The sequence below is a fragment of the Sapajus apella genome, unplaced genomic scaffold, assembly GCF_009761245.1.
Source record: "Sapajus apella isolate SASKATOON/1434 unplaced genomic scaffold, GSC_monkey_1.0 scaffold75, whole genome shotgun sequence".
NCBI lineage: Eukaryota > Metazoa > Chordata > Mammalia > Primates > Cebidae > Sapajus > Sapajus apella.
Window position 1 is genome coordinate 4,665,878 of NW_022437015.1, and position 26,660 is coordinate 4,692,537.

General features: G+C 40.8%; 1 protein-coding gene across 1 annotated transcript in view; it reads right to left on the bottom strand.

The window, feature by feature from the left end:
- MAGT1 (magnesium transporter 1) overlaps positions 1-26,660 on the bottom strand; it is a 62,179-nt gene that overhangs the window by 18,267 nt on the left and 17,252 nt on the right. Inside the window, exons 2-7 of the mRNA XM_032251346.1 lie at positions 21,976-22,145; positions 16,578-16,695; positions 5,200-5,340; positions 4,284-4,424; positions 3,358-3,447; positions 1,768-1,831 (exon numbers count right to left, since the gene is read on the bottom strand). Of these exons, the coding sequence (XP_032107237.1) occupies positions 1,768-1,831; positions 3,358-3,447; positions 4,284-4,424; positions 5,200-5,340; positions 16,578-16,695; positions 21,976-22,145 (724 nt within the window). The remainder of the gene's footprint in view (positions 1-1,767; positions 1,832-3,357; positions 3,448-4,283; positions 4,425-5,199; positions 5,341-16,577; positions 16,696-21,975; positions 22,146-26,660) is intronic.

Sequence of the window (26,660 nt, forward strand, 5' to 3'; positions counted from 1 at the left end):
CTTTGTTAGTTGTATTCCTAGGTTATTTTTTTTTTTTTAAAGATGGGGTTTTACCATGTTGGTCAGGCTGGTCTTGAACTCCTGACCTAAGGTGATCCACCTGCCTTGGCCTCCAAAGTGCTTTGATTACAGGCATGAGCCACCACGCCCAGCCTCCTAGGTATTTAAAATTTTTTTTTTTTTATTAGAGACAGGGTCTGTGTCGCCCAGGCTGGAGTGCAGTGATGTGATCTCTGCTCACTGTAGGCTTGACCTCCTGGGCTCCAGTGATCCTCCAACCTTAGCCTCCCTGGTAGGTGAGATCACAGGCATGCATCACCACACTTGGCTAATTTTTTGTGTGTATTTTTTGTAGACACAGAGTTTTGCCATGTTACCCAGGCTGGTCTCAAACTCCTGGGCTCAAGCAATATGCCCACCTCAGCCTCCCAAAGTGCTAGGATTACAGGTGTGAGCCACCGTGCCCAGCTGATTCTAGTGTATCAATGTCAGGACACCTTGGCTGAGAAGCACAACTTCAGGAACATTACATTTGTCACTCTGTTGATTTGTTCCACAGTCACTGCTTATGTATTCAAGTGGGTCAACTATGTTCAGTAATAATATGAAATTTAGATTCTTACTTATCTGACATCACTGTTACCTATCTTTGCAGCTTACAGAGGCATCTGCTTTTAGATGTAATAAAATAAAAATTAGCTCAGGCCAAGAAAGTAAAAATATTCCCTGTCATTCAAGAGGATGGAACAGGCCGGGCGTGGTGGCTCACGCCTATAATCCCAGCACTTTGGGAGGCCGAGGCGGGTGGATCACTAGGTCAAGAGATTGAGACCATCCTGGTCAACAAGGTGAAACCTCGTCTCTACTAAAAATACAAAAATTAGCTGGGCATGATGGTGAGTGCCTGTAGTCCCAGCTACTCGGGAGGCTGAGGCAGGAGAATTGCTTGAACCCAGGAGGCGGAGGTTGCAGTGAGCCGAGATCGTGCCATTGCACTCCAGTCTGGGCAACAACAGCGAAACTCCGTCTCAAAAAAAAAAAAAAAAAAGAGGGTGGAACAACACACACATAAAGCAGCTGCAAAGTCCACAGGAAGTACTTTTCCCTAGCTGTAAAATGTCAAAATATCCCCATCTTCGAGTAACTACTGTTTTCTTACTGAGGAATATTGGTCATTAAAGTAATGGACTGCTTGCAATTATATGAGTAAACATGAATATTCTTGCTTGGCAGATCTAAGTCACTCAATTTACAAGTATAATTTCTATGTAGCCTCAATTTACAACCAAGGTATAGAGCTTCAAGTAGGAAGTTTTTGAAGACAAAAATCCCAGATTTATGTTAACTTTGTTGTTTCCAAGGAAACAGAACCCTGGGTCTGCTTCACAGTTCAGACAGACCTGATGTTGACCCCTTTATACAGCCTTACACTGTTTTTAGCCTATCAAAACAATGCTTTGTTTAAATTTCACATAAATTCCACTGTTCTCCCAAATCCTACTACAACTCTACCTTTTCTTTGTTAAGATGTTCCATGGTTCTTCTGATATAGAGCCAATAAACCTTGCCCTATCAGACTACAGATTTGTCCCTAGTAGTCTTTATTCGATTGGACTAGAGAGGATGACACAGTAATGATTTTCAAAGGATATTACGACCTGCATTAAAAGAACAAACCCAGCCAAAAGCTGTAGAGAGAACACGAGACTGTGAAAAAATAGGCAAAAAGACAAAATACAGCAAGAAAGACTTATTGTAAAAGGATACTAAACAGAAGAACAATGTGTGTTTCAGCTACAAACTGGGCTTGGCTGCTTCCATGGATATAATTCTAGAAGGGAAAAAAGACAAAATGGAATCTTTAAGTATATACATTAAATGTTAGTATGCTAACCCTAAAATGGGATATTTTAAACTATGAAAGTATTAATTCACTTGATAAACCATGTGACATACTCTGGGTCTGTGGCATTCATCAGTAAGTTTGATTACTATAAAGCTATTTCTGTACTATCTATTCTCTATTTGTCTTTTCATTGTACTTACACTGTTTTTTTTTTTTTTTTTTGAGACAGGGTCTTACTCTGTTACCCAGGCTGGAGCGCAGTGGCATGATCATAGCTCACTACAACCCCAAAGTCCTGGCTGCAGCGATCCTCCTGCCTCAGCATCCCAAGTAGATGGGACTTCAAGTAGGCACTACCATGCCTGCTCAGCTAATTTTTACATTTTTATTAGAAATAAGATTTTGCTATGTTGGCCAGGCTGTTCTTAAACTCCTGGGCTCAAGCAATCCTCCTACCTCAGCCTTCCAAATGCTTGGATATTGTACTTATATTTTCAACAACAGAATATGTCAGAAAACTAGTTTTGTTCTTTTTTTCTTTTGTTTTTCACAGAGATGGCGTCTCACTCTGCTCCCCAAGCTGGTCTTGAACTCCTGGCCCCAAGAGGTCCTCCCACCCCAGACTCCCAAAGTGACAGGATCACAGGTATTAGCCACCGCACCTGGCCCTGATTTTTTTTTTTTTTTTTTTAAAGGAGATGAATCTTGCTATGTTGTCCAGACTGGGCTAGAACTCCTGGGTTCAAGTCATCCTCCTGCCTCAGCCTCCAAAGTAGCTGGGACTATAGATGCATAACACTGTACCTGGTGAGAAAACTAGTTTTTTTTTTTTGAGACGGAGTTTCGCTCTTGTTGCCCAGGCTGGAGTGCAATGGCACGATCTTGGCTCACTGCAACCTCCGCCTCCTGGGTTCAGGCAATTCTCCTGCCTCAGCCTCCTGAGTAGCTGGGATTACAGGCATGAGCCACCATGCCCAGCTGATTTTTTGTATTTTTAGTAGAGACGGGGTTTCACTATGTTGACCAGGATGGTCTCGATCTCTTGACCTCGTGATCCACCCGCCTCGGCCTCCCAAAGTGCTGGGATTACAGGCGTGAGCCACCGCGCCCAGCCGAAAACTAGTATTTAAGTGTACAAGACCATGAGGTACAGTAAGGTAGCCTCCATGAAGAAAGGGATGTTTTTCTTATTTATCACTATATTTAATAATACTTAGCACAGTGCTTAGAAACAGTAGATGCTCAAGTACTTAATCAATTTTTCTATTTAGTTGAAGCCTGTCTTTCATTCTTAGCTAGCTTGGTTAGAAGGACTCACCAAATGCAATAAGGCACTTCCCACTTGTAAGAATACTGCATGGTCTTACCAGTGATGGAAGCTTGTTAACACAGAGAGATTGAAAAGTCAAGACTAAATCTAGCTCCTTCATATGCTGGCACTGTCCTCACAGGGTAATAATCATTGAGTTAACTTTGGTCTACAAAAGAAAGAAATTCCAGACTTCCCTTACCACATGTCCTGTGTGGGGATTCTTATGGGCATATGGTGGTCCTCTTATATGGTTCCACATTTGACCAGATGTCATAGCAAGCACAAAACACTAGGAAACAAAAAATAATAAAATATTTATGGTCAAACTGTTCTTGCCTTGATTAGATAATAGAAATATGAAAATGTGCATCTGTTTAGGTAAGACATAGAATTTTTTACAGATAAATGATTTATTAACACTTATATTTCATCCCAAGGACCATAATTCGGTAACACTTACTTCAAAAGAAAAACACTATTTTAAAATGATAACTATGCACACACAAATTTCAAAATTGAATACTAAAAAGGCTTTTTATAATATTTTCTGTCCAGGCATGGTGGCTCATGCCTGTAATCCCAGCACTTTGGGAGGCCAAGGTGGGTGGATCACCTGATGTCAGGAGTTGGGGACCAGCCTGGTCAACAGGATGAAACCCCATTTCTCCTAAAAATACAAAAAATTTAGCTGGGCGTGGTGACACATGCCTGTAATCCCAGCTACTTTCGAGGCTGAGGCAGGAGAATTGCTTGAGCCCAGGAAGCAGAGGTTGCAGTGAGACGAGATGGTGCCACTGCACTCCAGCCTGGGCAACAGGGCAAAAGTCCGTCTCAAAAAAAAAAAAAAAAAGTAATATTTTCTGAACAACTAGAGATTTTCATAGAGATGACAGTCTGTCATTTAGGTCGAATAAAGGGTAGGTATAATCAGTTCCTTGAAGCTCTGGCCATCCTAATGAGATAATGAATGAAACAAACTGATTTTAAGACAGAAAATAAAAATATAAAAACTATTTTCCTCAGCTAAGAAATAAACAAAATGTTACTTCTCCTGTAAAAGCTTACCTAAAAATACATTATTAGGAGTTTTATTCAAATAATTTTTTGTCTTCTAAATTCACTCACCAAAGCTGCAAAAGCCCATCCAGTTTTATTAAAGAGAAATTCCATATTGCTTCTTCGAAGGTACACAAGTCCACCAATAACAGCCAAAAGCAATCCCAACATAAGGGGACCAGCATAATTTGGGGGTCTAATCACTCTAATCTAATGGAAAGGAGAGAAAAACATGTGAAAGTATAAATTTCTTTACTAATTATATGGGTCAAAATAAAATCTGAAGTGAAAGCAATCAAAATTAGTATGGTTACTTTCAGAAAAAATAATCCTTTTATTTTATCCCAATCAAAATAGTCTATAATGTAACCTAAAATAGGACAGAATAGGTACAATATTCTATTTAACCACAACATAACATCTTTTTTTTTTTTTGAGACGGAGTTTCGCTCTTGTTACCCAGGCTGGAGTGCAATGGCGCGATCTCGGCTCACCGCAACCTCCGCCTGCTGGGTTCAGGTAATTCTCCTGCCTCAGCCTCCTGAGTAGCTGGGATTACAGGCACGCGCCACCATGCCCAGCTAATTTTTTGTAGTTTTTAGTAGAGACGGGGTTTCACCATGTTGACCAGGATGGTCTCGATCTCTTGACCTCGTGATCCACCCGCCTCAGCCTCCCAAAGTGCTGGGATTACAGGCGTGAGCCACCGCGCCCGGCCGAACATCTTTTAGATTAAGAAGGATTTGCCAAGTACAAATGGATAACCTGCAAACTTGAGAAGGTCGAAAGAGTGGTTTCCATGCTGAATTCAACAGGGTAGTACAGGGTGTTTTGTAATTTCACTCATTCATCAGGATGATTCTGTTTAATGCTACTTATGAAGGGACTGCCAAACTACTACCACCACAGTGATATGGTGACAAGACTAATTAAGGCCTCCTAGTAAGATTCAAAAAGAAACCATCTATAAAGTGGGGGAACTTACATTGACATCAGTTCTGTCTGCGATCCACCGGGCAATCTGCTCAGCTGAAAAACCCCGCACCTGCAACTCATATGTATCACCCCGTTTGGGTTTCCCTTTTGCAGGAAAGTTGATGAAAGTTGGAGCCGAATTCATGTTTAGCTGAATAAAAAGGAGCCCATGAAAATATACATTATCAGGAAAATAATCTTAATCACAGTTAACATCTTGAAATTTAGGCATTTTACAAATATGAGGAGGCTTGGGTTTAGATAGGTTAAGTGATTTGATTTGCCTAAGGAGAGTGAAAACTGGAGGAGCCAGGCTTCAAAAGCAAAGCTGCCTGTGATCTTAAGTATTACACTTGACTGACCGAATATATATTTCTTAGTATTTCCTGTGTTGTCTTCTCAAATATATCATCATGTCATGATGGAGAATAGAGGAATGTGATGCTCATCAGTAAACATTTATGAACCTTCTTAGAGGTGACTACTTCTGCATATAGCCACCATTTTGTATTGTTTTTCACTGCCATTTTAGAGCATTATCTTATTATCTTGGTTCCTTCAAATTGAGAATGCACTCTATTTGGAGCTTACCTCAGCTTACATAAAATTATCTCAGTGCTCACAAATGTATTCATTTTGCATTATCTCTGAACAGATTAAAATATCTGTGGTATGGCAAAGTTTCCATTCTAGTGGAGTAAAATACAGGTTTCTTAGCTAGGAATGCATATTTGGTCAGATCTTTTTGACATATATGTGTATATACCACCAGAAAACATGTAATATTGCTATCTGTTTTATTTTAACATAAATGGTATCATATTAATGGTATCATTCTGCAATATGCTTTAACTCAACCATGTTTGAAAGATCTATGATATATATACATATGTATGTGTATATTACATGTACACACACATACATCACTTATATGCACCTGCATTTATGTAAATGCAGGTGCATATAAATATATAAAGCCAACCTCACTCTCAAAGTTACTATGCTGTTGTTGGACTTAAGAGAGTTTTTTTCCTTTTTATCAACTAAAAATTATGTTGCAGTGAGCATCCTTATGCTTATCTCCCTATACCCATGTGAAAGTGATTCTCTAGAAATGGGATTGTTAGGTCACCATTTTTAAATTAGCCGGAGCAGTGGCTCACGCCTGTAATCCCAGCACTTTGGGAGGCCAAGGTGAGCAGATCATGAGGTCAAGAGACCATCCTCGCCAACATAGTGAAACCCCATGTCTACTAACAATACAAAAATTAGCTGGCCGTGATGGTGCATGCTTGTAGCCCCAGCTACTTGGGAGGCTGAGGCAGGAGAATTGCTTGAACCTGGGAGGGGGAGATTGTAGTGAGCCGAGATGGTGCCACTGCACTCCAGCCTGCTGACAGAGTGAGACTCCATCTCAAAAAAAAGACAAATAAACATTTTAAAATTAAAATGGATATAGTGGCCAGGCGTGTTGACTCACGCCTGTAATCCTAGCACTTTGGGAGGCCAAGGCAGGTAGATTACTTGAGGCCAGGAGTTTGAGATCAGCCTGGCCAACATGGTAAAACCCCGTCTCTATTAAAAATACAAACATTAGCCCGGCGTGGTGGTGAGTGCCTGTAATCCCAGTTACTAAGGAGGCTGAGGCACGAGAATCACTTGAACCCAGGAGGCAGAGGTGGCAGTGAGCTGAGATTGTGCCACTGCACTCCAGCAAGACTCTGTCTCCAAAAAAAAAAAAAAAAAAAAAAAAAAAAACATGGATACAGCCAAATTGCCCTCCAAAGTGGCTGTGCCGAAATACACTACTACCCAACAATGTAGTGATGTATTCATTTCCCTGTATCCTTGCCAAAAGTTGATCTGATGGGTGAAGACTGAACTTTATCATTATTGTACTACTAATTTGTGTTTCCCTGATTACTAACAAGATAGCTTTATAACAAATTAGTTATTTGAAAACATCTTTTTGTTTTTTGAGAAGGAGTCTCACTCTGTTGCCCAGGCTGCAGTGCAGTGGTGCAATCTAGTCTTACCTCAACCCCCACTTCCTGGGTTCAAGTGATTATCCTGCCTTAGCCTCCCGAGTAGATGGGATTACATGCATGTACCATGATGCCCAGCTACTTTTTTTCATATTTTTAGTAGAGACGGGGGTTTTACCATGTTGGCCAAGGTAGTCTCAAACTAATGACCTCAAGGGATCCACTCGCCTCAGCCTCACAACGTGCTGTGATTAAAGGCATGAGCCACCACACCCAGCCTGAAAACATCTTATAGCTTAATGACACAATCAACAGAGTGAAAAGAAGACCTATGGAATGGGAGGAATTATCTGCAAATCATTTATCTAATAAGGAGTTAATATTCAGAACAGTCTGGGTACAGTGGCTCATGCCTGTAAGCCAGCACTTTGGGAGGCCAAGGCAGGTGTATCACTTGAAACCAGGAGTTCGAGACCAGCCTGGGCAGCATGGTGAAACCCCGTCTCTACTAAAAATACAAAAAATTAGCCAAGCACGGTGGCACATGCCTGTAATCCCAGCTACTTAGGTGGCTGAGACATGAGAATTGCTTGGACCTGGGAGGAAGAGATTGCAGTGAGCTGAGATTGCGCCACTGTACTCCAGCCTGGGCGACAGAGTGAAGCTCTGTCTCAAAAAACAAACAAAGAAACAAAATACAACAATAACAAAACTTATAAAATATAAAGACCTCCTACAACTCAGCAACAAAAAACAACTTGATTTAACAATGGGCAACGCACACACACAATGGGCAAAGAACTGAATAGATATTTCTCCAAAGAAGATACACAAATGGCCAACAAACACATGAAAAGATGTTCAACATTACTAATCATTACGGAAATAAAAACCAAAACCACGAGATACCACCTCACTCATTAAGATGGCTATTACCCAAAACAAACAAACAAAAAACTAGAAAACAACAAGTGGTTACAAGCATGTGGAGAAATTGGAACACCTGTGTACCACTGGTGGGAAAATAAAATGGTGCATCTGCTATGGAAAACAGCATGGAGGTTCTCCAAAATATTAAAAATAGAATTACCATATGATCTAGCAATTCCACTTCTAAATGTTTAACCAAAAGAAATGAAAGTAGGTCTTAGAGAGATTATTTGAATATTCATGTTCATAGCAGCATTGTTCACAATAGCCAAAAGGTGGAAGTAACCTAAGTATCCACTGACAAATGTTTGAGTAAACAAAAGAAGGTGTATACATACAATGCAATATTATTCAGCTTTGAAAAGGAAGGAAGTTCTGACACATGCTATAATATGGATGAACATTGAGGACACAATGCTAAGTGAAATAAGCTAGTCACAAGAAGACAAATACTATATGATTTCACTTACAGTAGGTACCTAGAGTAGTCAAATTCATAGCATACAGTTAGATAGAAGGAGTAAGATCTAATGTTCGATAGCAGAGTACGGTGACTATAATTAACAACAATGTATTATATATTTCAAAACAGCTAGAAGAGAGGACTTGAAATGTTTCCAACATATAGAAATAATAAATATTCAAGGTGACAGATACTCCAACTATCCTGACTTGATCATTCTATGCAGGTAACAAAATATCACATGTACATATTTATAAATATGTATAAATATTATATTATCAGTAAAAAAAACTATTTGAGGTAGAAAAAACTGGTTTTTTTATTTTTACAAATCACTAACAGAAGTTATGTGTTATCTTCTTAAAATAAATGGAATTAAAATTTTTAATTTCTGAAATAATTATAACCTAAATAGTAGAGAATTAAAAAGCAATTTTTTTTGAGACAAAGTATTGCTCTATCATCCAGGCTGGAGTGCAGTGGCATGATCTTGTCTCACTGCGCCCTCCACCTCCTGGGTTCAAGCAATTTTCCTGTCTCAGCCTCCCAAGTAGCTGGGATTACAGGCGTCCAACACGACGCCTGGCTAAAGTTTGCATTTTTAGTAGAGATGGGATTTCACCATGTTGGCCAGGCTGGTGTCAAACTCCTGACCTCAAGGGATCCCCCCGCCTTGGCCTCCCACCAAGTGTTGGGATTACAGGTGTGAGCCACCACGCCCAACCTCAATTTCTTCAACTCTAGAAATTGTTTCCTTTGGACTAATAAATTCTAAATGCACTAACCCTTTAGGTTACAACATTTTTATAAATGCACTGATTCTGATTTATGGAAATTGCTATGTGAGATTGGAATATGAATAGCACAATGAAGGATATATTGTAAAATGGGAACATTAAGCCATTTTTTCAACATTTACTGAATACTCATTATGTGATTAGCACTGATAGCTATAGGATATGGCTCTGCCATTAACTAAGTAGTAACTATATTCTAAGGGAGACTTTCAAACAACTACAGAGCTAACTCTACTGTAAGACAAAATGTGAATAAACATATAATAGAAATTTAAGGCAAGTAGTATAACAATACAAGCAAAGGAGTGGCTCACTTTTTATCTGGAAAAGTTGAAAAAGCTTACAGGGAGTATCTGAAACAAGGCTTAAAATGAAAGCAGAATTTTGAGAGTGGAGAGAAAGCAGGCAGGGAAGAAAGGATGCTTCATGTTGTTGTAAATGAACAATCAACAGTGCTGACATAAGAGAGTGCATCAAAGAATATGATAATGGGAATGGTGTGACTGGAGTAAAGAGTATATGAAGTTAGAAAGACTAAGGAATTATGGCTTCAGTCTATACACTACTCCTTCCAAAAGTGTGTTGTAAACTGGGGGCGGTGGCTCACACCTATAATCCTGGCACTTTGGGAGGCCAAGGCGGGCGGATCAGAAGGCCAGGAGTTTGAAATCAGCCTGGCCAACATAGTGAAACCCTGTCTCTACTAAAAATACAAAAAATTAGCCAGGTATGGTGGTGGGTGTCTATAATCCCAGCTACCTGGGAGGCTGAGGCAGGAGAATCGCACGAGCCCGGGAGACAGAGGTTGCAGTGAAACAAGATCGAGCCATTGTACTCCAGCCCGAGTGAGACTCCATCTCAAAAACAAAACAAACAACAAAAAAAAGTGTGTTCCATGGAATCTAGCCAAATGCTCCATTAAGTGATCTGATAATATGAGAAATTCTGTATATTAGAGCCCCCACTGGAAAATATAACGCATACCAGCATCAGCATGTTAACGTCTCTGATCTCTGAAAAGCTGTGTTGGGAGACAATTCATGACTTTCTCATGTTTCTGCACATCTTGTGGGTAAAGGCACTAACTGCCTTTGTTCTGGACAATCTTCTCAAGGATATTTGCATATCTTTGGAAGACAGTTGAAACTGCCTTTGCAAAATTATGACTGAGACAGTGTGAAAGAGATCCAACTTAACTGACTCCAATTTGCTTCAAACCTCCAAGCCATCCTTGTTCATTCCTGGTTGTAGGCTGAACTAACTTTAGGAGAAATTTATAGTTCATAGTTTCAACAAAGATGGTGACAGCCCTTTCCCAAAGCACACTTCCTTCTTGCCTGGGAACTAGACTGTCTTTGTATGACTAACATTAGCCACAAGATGAAAAATTATGGTTTAGGAGTCAAGCAGCTGGAGGCTACAAGATTCTGACCCTCCCTAAACTGTTCCTAAGATCAGTGCTTGAGATATTTTGCAGACCTTGCACTTGATGGATCAGCTCACACCACCCAGATCAATAAACTGGCTCATCTGATCTTGTGACTTCCACCCATGAACTGACTCAGTGGCAAGAAGACAGCTCTAACTCCCCATGATTTCACCTCTGACCAATCAATACTCCTGGTTCACTGGCTTTAATCCACCCACCAAGTTATCTTTAAAAACTCTGCTCCCCAAATGCTTGGGGAGATTGATTTGAGTAATAATAAAACTCTGGTCTCCCGCACAGCTGGCTCTGCATGAATTACTTTCTCTATTGCAATTCCTCTGTCTTGATGAATTGGCTCTGTCTAGGCAGTGGGTAAGATGAAGCCCTTGGGTGTTTACACAGTCTACCTCCACAGCAAAGGGGAGGCACACTTACTATCCATTACAGAAAATATGGGTCCCCAGAGCTTGGTGTTCCTCTCCCATAATGCAGCCCATTGGCCCTCTTTGTTGTTTTCTTAAGAGTTGGTGGGCTGGGCACAGTGGCTCACACCTGTAATCCCAGCACTTTAGGAGACCGAGGCAGGCGGATCACCTGAGGTCAGGAGTTCGAGACCAGCCTGACCAATATGGTGAAACTCTGTCTTAAAAAAAAAAAGGCCGGGCGCGGTGGCTCAAGCCTGTAATCCCACCACTTTGGGAGGCCGAGGCGGGTGGATCACGAGGTCAAGAGATCGAGACCATCCTGGTCAACATGGTGAAACCCTGTCTCTACTAAAAATACAAAACATTAGCTGGGCATGGTGGTGCGTGCCTGTAATCCCAGCTACTCAGGAGGCTGAGGCAGGAGAATTGCCTGAACCCAGGAGGCGGAGGTTGCGGTGAGCCAAGATCGCGCCATTGCACTCCAGCCTGGGTAACAAGAGTGAAACTCTGTCTCAAAAAAAAAAAAAAAAAAAAAAAAAAGAGTTGGTGGGAGTGTAAATTAGTTCAACCATTGTGGAAGACACTGTGGCAATTTTTCAAGGATCTAGAAATAGAAATACTATTTGACCCAGCAATCCCATTACTGGGTATATACCTAAAGGATTATAAATCATTTTATTATAAAGACACATGCACACCTAGGTTCGCTGCGGCACTGTTTACAATAGCAAAGACTTGTAACCAACCCAAATGTCCATCAGTGATAGACTGGATAAAGAAAATGTGGCACATATACACCATGGAATACTATGCAGCCATAAAAAGGACGAGTTTGTGTTCTTTGCAGGGACATGGATGAAGCTGGAAACCATCATTCTCAGCAAACTGACACAAGAACAGAAAACCAAACACTGCATGTTCTCACTCATAAGTGGTGACTGAACAATGAGAACACATGGACACAGGGAGGGGAACATCACACGCTGGAGCCTGTTGGGGGGTGGGGGGCTAGGGGAGGTATAGCAGAGGGTGGGGGGATTGGGGAGGGATAACATTAGGAGAAATACCTTAATGTAGGTGACGGGGATGGATACAGCAAACCACCATGGCATGTGTATACCTATGTAATAATCTTCCACAATCTGCACATGTACCCCAGAACTTAAAGTACAATAAAATAAAAAGAGTTGGGGTCTTGCTCTGCTGCTCAGGCTAGAGTGCAGAGGCATGATCACAGCTCACTGCAGCCTCAAACTCCTGATCTCAAGCAATCCTCCTGCCCCAGCCTTCTAAGTAGCTGACCACGGACCTTCTTTGGATTGCCCTATGGGAAGTGGGGCTTGGGGAACCTATGCAAGAAAATGCTGACACTATGGCTACTTATTGTGAGTAGTAAAGTCCTTTAACTTGAGCCAGGCATGGTGGCAAAAGCCTGTAATCCCAGCTACTCAGGGGGTTAAGGAGGGAGGATTACTTGACCACAGGAGTTCAAGACTAGCTTGGGAAACACAGCAAGACCTAATCTCAAAAATAAACAGCAAAAAGTCCTTTGGTGGACTCTGACTCAGGAGTGTCATATTTTCTGCTGGCATCCCTGAAACTGTAGCAGGCTAACATGTTAGCTTGCAAGTAGGGTAAGAACTTAGCCTCTTCCTAGTTCTTGAACCCTGAAGTAAAAAGAAAGCTTAATTTTGTTTAAACTAGGGTTTTCCAAATTTATATTTTTCCAAAAATTCTTATTAATACCATTTAGAAAAAACTCTGGGAAATGTTATAGCAGGCAATATGGAGACAGTGCTAAATGGAAGGTAAGTAGACCAGTTAAAAGGCTACTTACTACTTTAGCTTGAATGAGATTAATGTGGGCCTTGGAATATAAAGGGGGTATGGCTATGACACATGTTGTACAAGAAGATGAAGATGACAAAAAAGTGTCACTAATGATGCAGAACACAAGATGAGGCTTGGGTGAAAGTGGAAGAGATAGAAGTTTAATTTGGGACATAATAAATTTTTAGATTGGGAAGTCATTCATATGAAGATGTATATCAAGGCATTATATCTAGCTTTTTCCTTTTATGTTTTATACACTTGAGTAAAATAGGTTCAAATACATGAGTTAGACACATTTATAAACAAAGACAAAATTGAATCTATGTCCTTAAGTATTTATATGCAAGGGGGAAGAACTAATAGAGAGACTGAAGTTAAAAATAGGCTGGGTGCAGTGGCTCACGCTTGTAATCCCAGCACTTTGGGAGGCTGAGGCAGGTGGATCACCTGAGGTCAGGAATTAGCCAGGCATGGTGACAGGCACCTGTAATTCCAGCTATTCAGGAGGCTGAGGCAGGAGAATCATTTGAACCCAGGAGGGAGAGGTTGCAGTGAGTTGAGATCAAGCCACTGCTCTCCAGCCTGGGCAACAGAGTGAGACTCTGTCTCAAAAAAAAAAAATTACATTAAATTAAAATTTTAAAAATTAGCCAGGTGTGGTGGCAGGCACCTGTAATCCCAGCTACTTGGGAGGCTGAAGCAGGAAAATTGCTTGAACCCAGGAGGCAGAGGTTGCAGTAAGGCGAGATTGTGCCACTGCACTCCAGCCTGGGCAACAGAGTGAGACTCTGTCTCAAAAACGAACAAACAAAAATAGTTGTGAGAGGTCATGATTGACAGGGCAGGTGAGTATGGGATCCAGGGCACTGGAAAAAGGTTCAGTTCCAAACAAGAAAAGATCTACTTTTCTGCTAAGACTAGAGGTAAGGGAAGAAAAATATCAACTCAAGATGGACCAGAGACTTAACTCTAATACCTGAAATCATAAAAATTCTAGAAGATAACATTGTAAAAATCTTTTTTGTTTTTGAGACTGAGTCTTGTTCTATCGCCTAGGCTGGAGTGCAGTGGTGTGATCCTGGCTCACTGCAACCTCCACCTCTTGGATTCAAGTGATTCTCATGCCTGCGCCTCCCGAGTAGCTGGGACTACAGGAATCTGCCACCACACCTGGCTAACTTTTGTATTTTAGTAGAGATGGGGCCAGGATGGTCTTGAACTCCTGACTTCAAGTGATCCAACTGCCTCGGCCTCCCAAAGTGCTGGGATTATAGGCGTGAGCCACCATACCCACCTGAAAAACTCTTCTAAACATTGGCTTAGGCAAAGAATTCATGGCTGAGACCCCAAGAGCAAATGCAACAAAAATAAAAATTTAAAAAATGGGACCTAATTAAACTAAAAACCATCTGCACAGCGAAAGGAATAATCTGCAGAGTAAGCCAACAACCCACAGAGTAGAAAAAAATATCTGGCTGGGCGCGGTGGCTCACGCCTGTAATCCCAGCACTTTGGGAGGCCAAGGTGGGTGAATCACAAGGTCAGGAGATTGAGACCACCCTGGCCAACACAGTGAAACCCCATCTCTACTGAAAAAAAAAAAAAAAAGATTAGCCAGGCGTGGTGGCACGCGCCTGTGGTCCCAGCTACTCGGGAGGCCGAAGCAGGAGAATTGCTTGAACTCAGGAGGCAGAGGTTGCAGTGAGCTGAGATCGAGCCATTTGCACTCCAGCCTGAGTGACAAAGTGAGACTCTGTCTTAAAAAAAAAAAAAAAAAAATTTGCAAACTGCGCTTCTGACAAAGGACTAATATCCAGAATCTACAAAGAACTCAAATCAGCAAGAGAAAAACAATCCCATCAAAAAGTGGGTAAAGGACAAGAATAGACATTTCTCAAAAGAAGATAAATGGCCAACATCACTAATTACCAGGGAAATGCGAATCAAAACTACAATGAGATATTACTTTATGCCTGCAGGAATGGCCACAATTAAAGTAAAAAAACAATAGATGTTGGTGTGGATGTAGTGGAAAGGGAACACTTTTAACACTGCTGGTGGGAATGTAAACTAGTACAACCACTATGGAAAACAGTATGGAAATTCCTTAAAGAACTCAAAGTAGAACTACTATTAGACCCAGCAATCCCACTACTGGGTATCTACTCAAAGGAAAAGAAGTCATTATATGAAAAAGACACATACGCACACATATTTATAGCAGCACGATTCACAATAGCAAAGATATGGAACCAACCTAATTGTTGATCAACCAACGAGTGGATAAAGAAAATGTGGTATAGGCCGGGCACGGTGGCTCAAGCCTGTAATCCCAGCACTTTGGGAGGCCGAGGCGGGTGGATCACGAGGTCAAGAGATCGAGACCATCCTGGTCAACATGGTGAAACCCCGTCTCTACTAAAAATACAAAAACATTAGCTGGGCATGGTGGCGCATGCCTGTAATCCCAGCTACTGAGGAGGCTGAGGCAGGAGAATTGCCTGAACCCAGGAGGCGGAGGTTGCGGTGACCCGAGATCGTGCCATTGCACTCCAGCCTGGGCAACAAGAGTGAAACTCCGTCTCAAAAAAAAGAAAATGTGGTATAGAGAAAGCATGAAATACTACTCAGTCATAAAAAGGAATGAAATAATGTATTTTGCAGCAATTTGGATGGAGCAGGGGGGCCATTATTCTAAGTGAAGTAACTTAGGAATGGAAAATGAAATATTGTTATGTTCTCATATATGAGTAGGAGCTAAACTATGAGGATGCAAAGGCATAAGATTGATATAACGGACTTTGCGGGGGAAAGGTCAGAGGGAAGTGAAGAATTAAAAACTACATATTTGGCTACAGTGTATGCTGCTTGGGTGATGGGTGCACCAAAATCTCAGAAATCACCACTAAAGAACTTATCCATGTAACCAAAAACCACCTGTTGCCCCAAAATTATTGACATAAAAATAAAAAATTTTAAAAAGAGGTAAGGGAATAAAGATAGGAACCTGGCTGTACTAAGGACTTCAATATCACATAATGCTGGGACTCATGCTGTGATTTCAAAATTTCCTTAATAAATTATATACTTAAAATGGTTAAAACGGCGCGGCGCAGTGGCTCACGCCTGTAATCCTAGCACTTTGGGAGGCCGGGGTGGGTGGATCACCTGAGGTCAGGAGTTCAAGACCAGCCTGGCCATCACGGTGAAACCCCATCTTAATAATTTAAAAGAAAAAAAATTAAAAAAAAAAAAAGAAGAAAAAAACGGTTAAAATGACAGTTTGTTTTATGTATTTTACTACAATAAAAATACGTTATTCGATTACTATCCAATTTTCATACTCTAGTAAGTTACCATTGATAACTACATTTTATGGTTAGCTTGAGTTTAGCTTTTAGTTTGCTACTCCAGATCTTACATAAGAGCAATCCTATTTAATGTCTTATAGCCACTGAAAAAAATGTATTCTACTTTGACTGTATTTTACATATTTTTACATAGCAGAATAAACCAAAGATCTTACCATCTGAAATACATCAGAGCCTTCATCAAAATCCACCATGGCAAAAAATATCCTGTTGGTGAATGCACTGGAGTATCGCCAGGAGTTTGCCAGGATCTGGAATTCTTCATCGGCTTGCCTGGATGCAATGAAATTTGTGAAGATAACATATAAAACATTTTGAAAACAACCAGTAAAACTAGTCCAAGCAAGCAATAAAAGTTTTTCCAATGGGAGAGAGAATAAAAAACACTGACAGGTCAGATTGTGCTGTCAGGGTTAAGACAAACCTTGTTTTGGCATAAGAGAAGCCTTATCCTAAGTTAGGGATTTCATCAGAAGTAGTAATTACCTGACTCCATTTCATACTTTGTGCCTGTTTCTTATCCCAAAACTCTTTCAACAATCATTGGAAATACACAGCTAATTGTCTCTACAATAACTTTCAATACCCTACATTACTTCTAAGACTTCAACGACATGGCAGCAGTATATTCACTAAAGAAAGGAGAAATACAATATTAATCCATTTTTTAAAATCTGAAGTACAAATGCTATGTGGTAAATAACATAATCAGATAAGTTATTAGGATGAAAGATAAGAAGACTCTAGGAATTGAAATTAATTGAGGCCAGCTCACGCCTTAATTAATTTCAAAGTGCTAATCCCAGCACTTTGGAATGCAGAGGTAGGTAGATCACCATAGGTCAAGAGTTCAAGACCTATCTTGATGGAGTTCAAGACTCCATCTCAAAAACAACAACAAAAAACCAAATTAATTGAAACCTCAAGTCATCTTTGAATTTTTCCGTATCTCCCATATGCTTTCAGTTTTCAAGATCTGTCAATTCTCACTTGTGATCAACTTTTCATTCCAAACCATCCTATTTTTATTGCTATCATTTAAGGTCAGATATCTGTTATCTAATAGTAGGATATTAAAAAGTATTGACTCTGGTTTCTCCTCCTCCAGTCCTTTTTTTTTGAGATGGAGTCTTGCTCTGTCGTCCAGGCTGGAGTGCGGTGCTGACATCTCAGCTCACTATAACCTCCATCTCCTGGGTTCAAGCGGTTCTCCTGCCTCAGCCTCCCAAGTAGCTGGGATTACAGGCGGCCACCACCACTCCTGGCTAATTTTTGTATTTTTAGTAGAAACAGGGTTTCACCATGTTGGCCAGGCTGGTCTCAAACACCTGACCTCAGTTGATCTGCCTGCCTTGGCCTCCCAAAGTGCTGGGATTATAGACGTGAGCCACCACGCCTGGCCCTCCTCCAATCCTTCTTATACTCCAATATACATCCATCTTCCTAAATTGCTACTTTCCTGAAACACTTCTCAGAAATCACTGCTGCATTCTTATTACCTTCAGAATAGTCTCTAATCTCTTTCACTAGTTATTGAAGCTTCATCACATAGCTCCAAATAATACACCTAATTTTATCTAACCTTATTACTAATCAATCTCAAACAGAGCCCTTTATTCCCAGTATTTTATTTACCTCTATCCTTCTGCCATTGTGTACATCATGCTTGTAACCAGAATATCCTGACTGTATCAACACTTGACCCCTTTGTCTAGCCCTAGCACAAGTCTTATTTCGTCCACTAGGCCAATCCTAATCACTCCTATTAACTTTCTTTATGCAAATTTTATAGGATTTATTATATGTACAGTTGATCTGGTAATCACAAATTGCCTCATATTGCCATCTAAATTTTCATAGGTGTAACTCACTTCCTTAACCAGATGATAAGGATAGGACATCTATTTTACAATTTTCATCCCAAGAGCACCACAGATATAGTATTATTCACAATGCTGTTGCTTAATTTTTATTTGTTGAATGAGTGTAGAAAAATTTGGGTTAATATTAAATTTGGTCTTACAGAAAGTAAGATGCTGGCTGGGCCCAGTGGCTCATGCCTATAATCCCAGCACTTTGGGACACAGAGGTGGGCAGATCACATGAGGTCGGGAGTTCGAGACTAGCCTGGCCAACATGGTGAAACCCTGTCTCTATTAAAAATACAAAAATTGCCGGGCGCGGTGGCTCAAGCCTGTAATCCCAGCACTTTAGGAGGCCGAGGCGGGTGGATCACGAGGTCAAGAGATCGAGACCATCCTGGTCAACATGGTGAAACCCCGTCTCTACTAAAAATACAAAAAATTAGCTGGGCATGGTGGCACGTGCCTGTAATCCCAGCTACTCAGGAGGCTGAGGCAGGAGAATTGCCTGAACCCAGGAGACGGAGGTTGCGGTGAGCCGAGATTGTGCCATTGCACTCCAGCCAGGGTAACAAGAGGGAAACTCCGTCTCAAAAAAAAAAAAAAAAAAAAAAAAAAATTAGGCTGGGGGCAGTGGGTCATGCCTGTAATCCCAGCACTTTGGGAGGCCGAGACAGGTGGATCACGAGGTCAGGAGTTCAAGACCAGCCTGGTCAAGATGGTAAAACCCCATCTCTACTAAAAATACAAAAATTAGCCGGGCATGGTGGCTCACACCTGTAATCTCAGCTACTCAGGAGGCTGATGCAGGGAACTGCTTGAACCTGGGAAGCAGAGGTTGCAGTGAGCCGATATCGTACTACTGCACTCCAGCCTGGGTGACAGAGTGAGACTCTGTCTCAAAACAAAACAAAACAAAACAAAACAAAAACAAAAACAAAAACAAAAATTAGCCAGGCTTGGTGGCGGGTGCCTGTAATTCCAGCTACTTGGGAGGCTAAGGCAGGAGAATCGCTTGAACCCAGGGGGTGGAGGTTGCAGTGAGCCGAGATTGCACCACTTCACTCCAGCCTGGGCGAAAGAGCGAGACTCCACCTCAAAAAAAAAAAAAAAAAAAAAAAAAAAAGAAAAAGAAAAGAAACATGTCAGTAATAACTTAGGTTAGTAAGAATTCCATTAATTTGCATTTAATAGACAATTATGAAGGAGTTTGTGTTTGTTCTTCGCTATTTTTGTATACTCTTGATTGCTACTGAGTGAACTGACTGAATTAGAAGTAATTCTAGGTTTCAAGTTTATTCATAGTTATTACTTATGATTCCTTTTTCTTCTTCTATTTATTTTTAATTTATATTCAGCATATACTCCACAAAATAAGCACTATAGAACCAAATACCTTGACTATACCCTAGCTCCAGAGAGAAAATCGTTAAAGTTATCAAGTCTGGGTGCGGTGGCTCACGCCTGTAATCCTAGCATTTTGGGAGGCCAAGGCAGGTGGATCACCTGAAGTCAGGAGTTCAAGACTAGCCTGGCCAACAAGGAGAAACCCTGTCTCTACTAAAAATACAAAAATTAGCCGGGTGTAGTGGTGCACGCCTGTAATCCCAACTACTCAGGAGGCTGAAGAGGGAGAATCACTTGAACCCAGAAGGTGGAGGTTGCAGTGAGCCCTGATCACACTACTGCACTCCAACCTACATGACGAGAGTGAGACTCCCTCTCAAAAAATTTTTTAAAAATAAATAAATAAAAAAGTTATCAAGGCTTGGGGTAGCAGAACACACCATTCTGAAACAAGCTGTCTCTTCCTTTGCATGTCTCAGGCTGTCAGAATCTGAAGCACCTCCTAGTTTTTATTAATTTCTCATACAGTAGTTTGGTCATTTTTTCTTTCCTTTTTTTTTCTGCCCCCTCCCCTCAGTCATTTCATTTAAAGTTAATTACCTGATCAGACACACTGATAAAATATAAGTAAAAGGACACTAAAAGGCAAAAGCTATTTTATTTTATTTATTTTCTAATTTTTGAGCACAAATTTTCCTGAATGCTATTTTATTTTTTAGTATCCACCATTTTGAATTGTTCATGGTGTTTTTATTTAAAATAAAAATAGCAATCTTTGCTCCTAAGATAATTCGGAAACAACAAAACAAAATCAATAAACCACTGTTTGATGAAAACATCAGCAAGATTAGTCTCCACCTCCAAGGTTTACAATCACTACAAAACAATTGGGAAATTAGAAACATTCCTCAATCATGGATCTTTGGGATTAAAAAAAATAATTAATGTGACCATCACCTTACGTATTTATTATTTTTTGCTGGTGAGAGCATTTAAAATGTTATTAGCAATTTCAAAATCTACAATACATTAACTATGGTCACCATGCTGTGTAATAGATCACCAGAACTTATTCCTCTCATCTAACTAAAACTTTATACACTTCCCCCCATGTCCTCTCCCGAGCCTCTCAAAACCACCATTCTACTCTGTTTCTAGGAGTTCAACTTTTTTACATTTCACAAGAGATCACGTGCATCTTTGTTTTTTGTTGGTTTGTTTTTGAGACAGGCTCTTGCTCTGTCACCCAGGCTGCAGTGCAGTGGGATGATTATAGCCCTCTATAGCTTCAACCTCCCAGGGTCTAGTGATCCTCCCACCTCAGCCTCTGGAGTAGCTGGGACTACAGGCATACCACCATACCCAGCTAATTTTGTTTATTTTTATAGATACAAAGTCTCACTATGTTGCCCAGGCTGGTCTCCAATGCCTGGGCCCAAGTGATCCTTCTGCCTCAGCCTCCCAAAGTGCTGGATTACAGACAAGAGCTACCACACCCAACTGCATCTTTGTTTTTTTTATTTTTCTTTAAATTATCAGTTTTCTTATATTCCAAACTTGGATGAAGCCACCATCATTGCACTAGTAAACATCTCAAGCATTGGGTAGACCAGTTAAAATTCTGGAGACTGTTTCTTCTAAAAATGGTAGGATATTTGCTTTTCCTACCTTCTGGGATTTTGACAATACAAGAGCATGAAGTTGAAAGCACTTATAAATAATAAAATACTACATCAGTGCTACTGGCATATATTTATATAAGTTGATATCAATTTTTTTTTTTTTTTTTTTTTTTTTGAGACAGGGCCTTGCTCCGTTGCCCAGGCTGGAGTGCAGTGGCATGATCTCAGCTTACCGCAACCTCTGCCTCCCAGGTTCAAGCGATTATCCTGCCTCAGCCTCCCAAATATATGGGACTGCAGGTGTGCAACCCATGCCTAGCTAATTTTTGTATTTTATTTTTTAGTAGAGACGGGGTCTCACCATTTTGGCCGGACTGGTCTCAGACTCCTGACCTTAAATGATCTACCTGCCTTGACCTCCCAAAGTGCTGGGATTACAGGCATGAGCCACCATGCCTGGCCAAGTTGATACTAATTTATAAGATGACTGTTTGATTTTTAAGTTAATTTTATGATGGCTACCACAATACTTTATTCATGCTTCCCCCACTAATATGGATAACCACGAATTGACTATAAAAGAGCAGTAGTATTGCTACCACAGACATCCTAAGTAAGGTATACATATTATTTAAGTACCCACTGCACTAATTTGGCTCTTCTGGGATTGAGAAATGGTTAACATTTTATGAGTTATTTAAAGTGTAGTTGAAAGTTCATACTTGCAAACGACACACTGTCTATGAAGTTGGAGAGCAGTGAACATGACAATAACAGAGTAATTTCTTGGTGGGGCTTTCACAAGGCGACGGAACTTGTCTCCATTCATTCTTATCACAGGTCTTTTGTTAGTCCATTCCATCAGCTGACTAACCTTTTCAGATAACACCATCTAAAAAAGACAAAATGAGCGTGCTATTAATATATTCAACTTGCCATTTAAAGTTCTTTTAATTAGGCAACTTACTTAAAATCAATACTAACAAGGAGAGGTATACAGAAAATATGAGCCCTAAAACCAAAATTGGTAGTTGGGCTGGAAAATTATTAAGATACATTATTTCATAATATTTAATCAGACATTACACTTTTGATGTGATTGATTATGAATGAACAAACGAACAAATGACACTGTCTCGCTCTGTCATCCAGGCTGGAGTGCAGTGGCAAAATCAGGGCTCACTGCAGCCTTGACCTAGTGGTCTCAAGTGATCCTCCCACCTCAGCCTCCCAAGTAGCTGGAAATACAGGCGTGTGCCACCATGCTTGGCTGATTTTTGTATTTTTTGTAGAGATGGGGCTTCTCCATATTGCCTAGGCTGGTCTGGAACTCCTGGGCTCAAGCCATCTACCCACCTTGGCCTCTGACACTGCTGGGATTACAGGCTTAAGCCACCACACCTGGCCTTTATATACTTAATTTTTGTAGAGACAGGGGTTTCACTATGTCACCCAGGCTAGTCTTGAACACCTGGGCTCACATGATCCTCCCACCTTGGCCTCCTAAATTGTTGGCATTACAAACATGAGCCACTGCATCCAGCCAGAATCATTTATTATTCACTAATAAATAACATAAGATAAAAATAACAAAATCTTTCATTTGCCAAAAATTTGAAAGAATGTTGACTTAAACCAATGGCCAGTTATATATACAATTTCATTTCTCTCAAAAAGAAAATACAGCGAAAATCTTGAAAACAAAGAATTAAGTGGGAGCAATCACTCTATTCAATTTTAAGGTTGACTGTGTAGCAACAACAATCAAGACGGTGTGGTACAGATGAACGGATAGGATCACAGACCTACAGAACAAACAACCCAGAAATAGACCCATACAAGTGTAGCCAAATGATTTTGCACAAACGTGCAAAAACAACTCAGTTTAGGAAGAATAGTCTTTTCAACAAATAGTGCAGAAGTAATTGGTCATCCATAGCCAAAAATATGAACTTCACACCTTATATAAAAAAATTACTCAAAATAGATCATATGTTTAACTGTAAAACTATAAAACTTTTAGGAAAACAAATAGGAGAAAATATTCAGGAGCTGGGGGTAGGCAAAGGGTTTTCAGACCTGACAAAAGCAGGATCCATAAAAAGAGAAAAATTGATATAATGGACTTCATTAAAATTCAGCCGGGTGCAGTGGCTCATGCCTGTAATCCCAGCACTTAGGGAGGCTGAGGTGGGCGGATCACTTGAGGCCAGGAGTTTGAGATCAGCCTGGCCAACATGGTGAAACGCTGTCTTTACTAAAAATACAAAAATGAGCTGGGTGTGGTGGCACATGCGTATAATCCCAGATACTCGGGAGGCTGAGGCATGAAAATCACTTGAGCCTGGGAGGAGGACGTTGCAGTGAGCCAAAATAACAGCACTGCACTCTAGCCTGGGTGACACAACGAGACTCTGTCTCAAAAAAAAAAAACAATTAAAAAGTCTTACTCTATGGGCTGGGTGCAGTGGCTCATACCTGTAATCCTAGCACTTTGGAAAGCTGAGCCAGGCAGATCACTTGAGGTCAGGAGTTTGAGACCAGCCTGGCCAAGATGGTGAAACCCAGTCTCTACTAAAAATACAAAAATTGTCCGGGCATGGTGGTGGGCACCTGCAATCCCAGCTCCTCGGGAGGCTGAGGGCAGAATCACTTGAACCCAGGAGGCGGAGGCGGCAGTGAGCCCAGATCATGCCATTGTACTCCAGCCTGGGAGACAGAACAAGACTTCATCTCAAAAAAAAAAAAAAAAAAACTTACCCAATTAAAGATCTCATTAAGAGGATGAAAAAACAAGCTACAGAGTGGGAATAGCTAGAATATATATTTTTTTAATTATCAAAACTCAAAAGTAAAAAAACCAAACAATTCAATTAGAATATGAGTAAAAGACATGAGATATTTACTCAAAGAGGGACAACAGATGGCAAATAAACACATGAAAAGATGTTCAACATCATTAGCCATTATGACAATGCAAATTAAGAGCACGAGACAGCATTACACATTTGTTACTAATATAAAATATACTGACAAAACCAAATGCTAGTGATGATGTGGAGAAAATGGATCACTCATACATCACTGCTGGGAATGTACTATGGTGCAGCCACTTTGAAAAACAGTTTGGCAGTCTCTTAAAAAATCAAGCAACTGGCTAGGCATGGTGGCTCACACCTGTAATCTCAGCACTTTGGGAGGCCAAGATGGATGGATCGCTTGAAGTCAAGAGATGGAGACCAGCCTGGCTAGCATGTTGAAATCACATCTCTACTAAAAAAAAAAATACAAAAATTAGCTGGGCTTGGAGGCACACGCCTGTAATTCCAGGTACTCAGAAGGCTGAGGCACGGGAATCACTTGAACCCGGGAGGCGGAGGTTGCAGTGAGCCAAGATAATGCCACTGCACTCAAGCCTGGGAGACAAGAGCAAAACTCTGTTACAAAAAACAGCCGGGCATGGTGGTTCATGTCTGTAATACCAGCACTTTGGGAGGCCGGAGAGGGCGGATCCTCTGAGGTCAGGAGTGTGAGACCAGCCTGACCAACATGGAGAAACTCCGTCTCTACTAAAAAATACAAAATTAGCTGGGCGTGGTAGTGCATGCCTGTAATCCCAGCTACTCAGGAGGCTGAGGCAGAAGAATCGCTAGAACCCGGGAGGTGGAGGTTGCAGTGAGTCAAGATCGTGCCATTGCACTCCAGCCTGGGCAACAAGAGCAAAACTCCATCTCAAAGAAAAAAAAAAAAAAAAAAAAAAAAAAAAAAGTCGGGCATGGTGGTATATGCCTGTAATCCCAGGTACTTGGGAGGCTGAGGCAGAATTGCCTGAACCCAGGAGGTGGTTGCAGTGAGCTGAGATTGCGCCACTGCACTCCAGCCTAGGCAACAAAGCAAGAGTCTGACTCAAAAAAAAAAAAAAAAAAAAAAATCAGGCAAGTAAACATACACTTACCATACAACCCACCAATCACATTCCTTGGCATTTGTCCTATAGAAATTAAAGGGTTTTTTTGTGTTAAATTTTGTGTTTTTAGTAGAGATGGGGTTTCTCCATGTTGATCAGGCTGGTCTTGAACTCCCAACCTCAGGTGATCCGCCAGTCTCGGCCTCCCAAGGTGCTAGGATTACAGGTGTGAGCCACCGTGCCCAGCCAGAAATGAAAATTTACGTCTATACACAAAAAAGAGCTACAGTTTGTTTGTTCTTTTTTAATAGCTAATCATCATGAGGCAGTGGAAGAGAAGCATGGTTAGTTGATAAGATTTCAGTTTGAAATTAAATGTGATGATATTTATTATTCCCCTCAATGTGTGCCCCCCCCCCCGCCCCGAGACGGAGTCTTGCTCTATTGCTCAGGCTGGAGTGCAATGGCACAATCTCGGCTCACTGCAACCTCTACCTCCCAGGTTCAAGCAATTCTCCTGCCTCAGCCTCCTGAGTAGCTGGGATTATAGGCATGCACCACCACGCCCGGCTCATTTTTGTATTCTTTTTTTTTTTTTTTTTTTTGACATGGAGTTTCACTCTTGTTGCCTAGGCTGGAGTGCAATGGCATGGTCTCAGCTTACTACAACCTCCACCTTCCAGGGTTAAGCAATTATGGTGCCTCAGCCTCCCCAGTAGCTGGGATGATAGGTGCCTGCCACCACACCCGGCTAATTTATTTGTGTTTTTAGTAGAGATGGAGTTTCACCATATTGGCTAGGCTGGTCTCAAACTCCCAACCGCAGGTGATCCACCCGCTTCGACCTCTGAAAGTGCTGGGATTACAGGCGTGATCCACCACGTTTGGCTGAGTTTTAGGAGCTTTTTATAGATTTTGACTACCAGTCCCTTTGTCAGATATTTGTTTTGTAAATATTTTCTCTCATCCTTTAGCCTGCCAATTTGTTTTCGTAAGTGTGATTTTTGGTGAATAGAAGTTTTCAATTCCGGTAAAGTCAATTTATCAGTATGCTCTGTGATGATGACTGCTTCTAGCGTCCTAAGGAACTTTTGCCTCTTCTCTAGTCATGAAGATGTTCTCTCATTTTTTTTTCCTAAAAGCTTTATGGTTTTAGCTTTTATAATTAGGTCTCTGATCCATCTTGAATTAGTTTCTGGGTATACTATAAGATAGTTCCTGGGTATACTATAAAGTTTGTTATTATTTTTTCCATATGTTATCAAGTATTCTAGACAATTTATTGGATAGGCTTTCCTTTCCTCGCTGAAGTGCTTTGGGACCATTGTTGAAAATCAAATGATGGGACAGGTATGGTTCTATTCTGGGCTCATTTTTTCTTTTTTTATTAATCTATTTGTCAATTCTTATGCCAGTACTACCCTGTCTTGATTAGTACAATTTTATAATAAATCTTAAACTCAGGTCACGTAAAATTTTGGTCTTTTTTTTTTTTTTTTT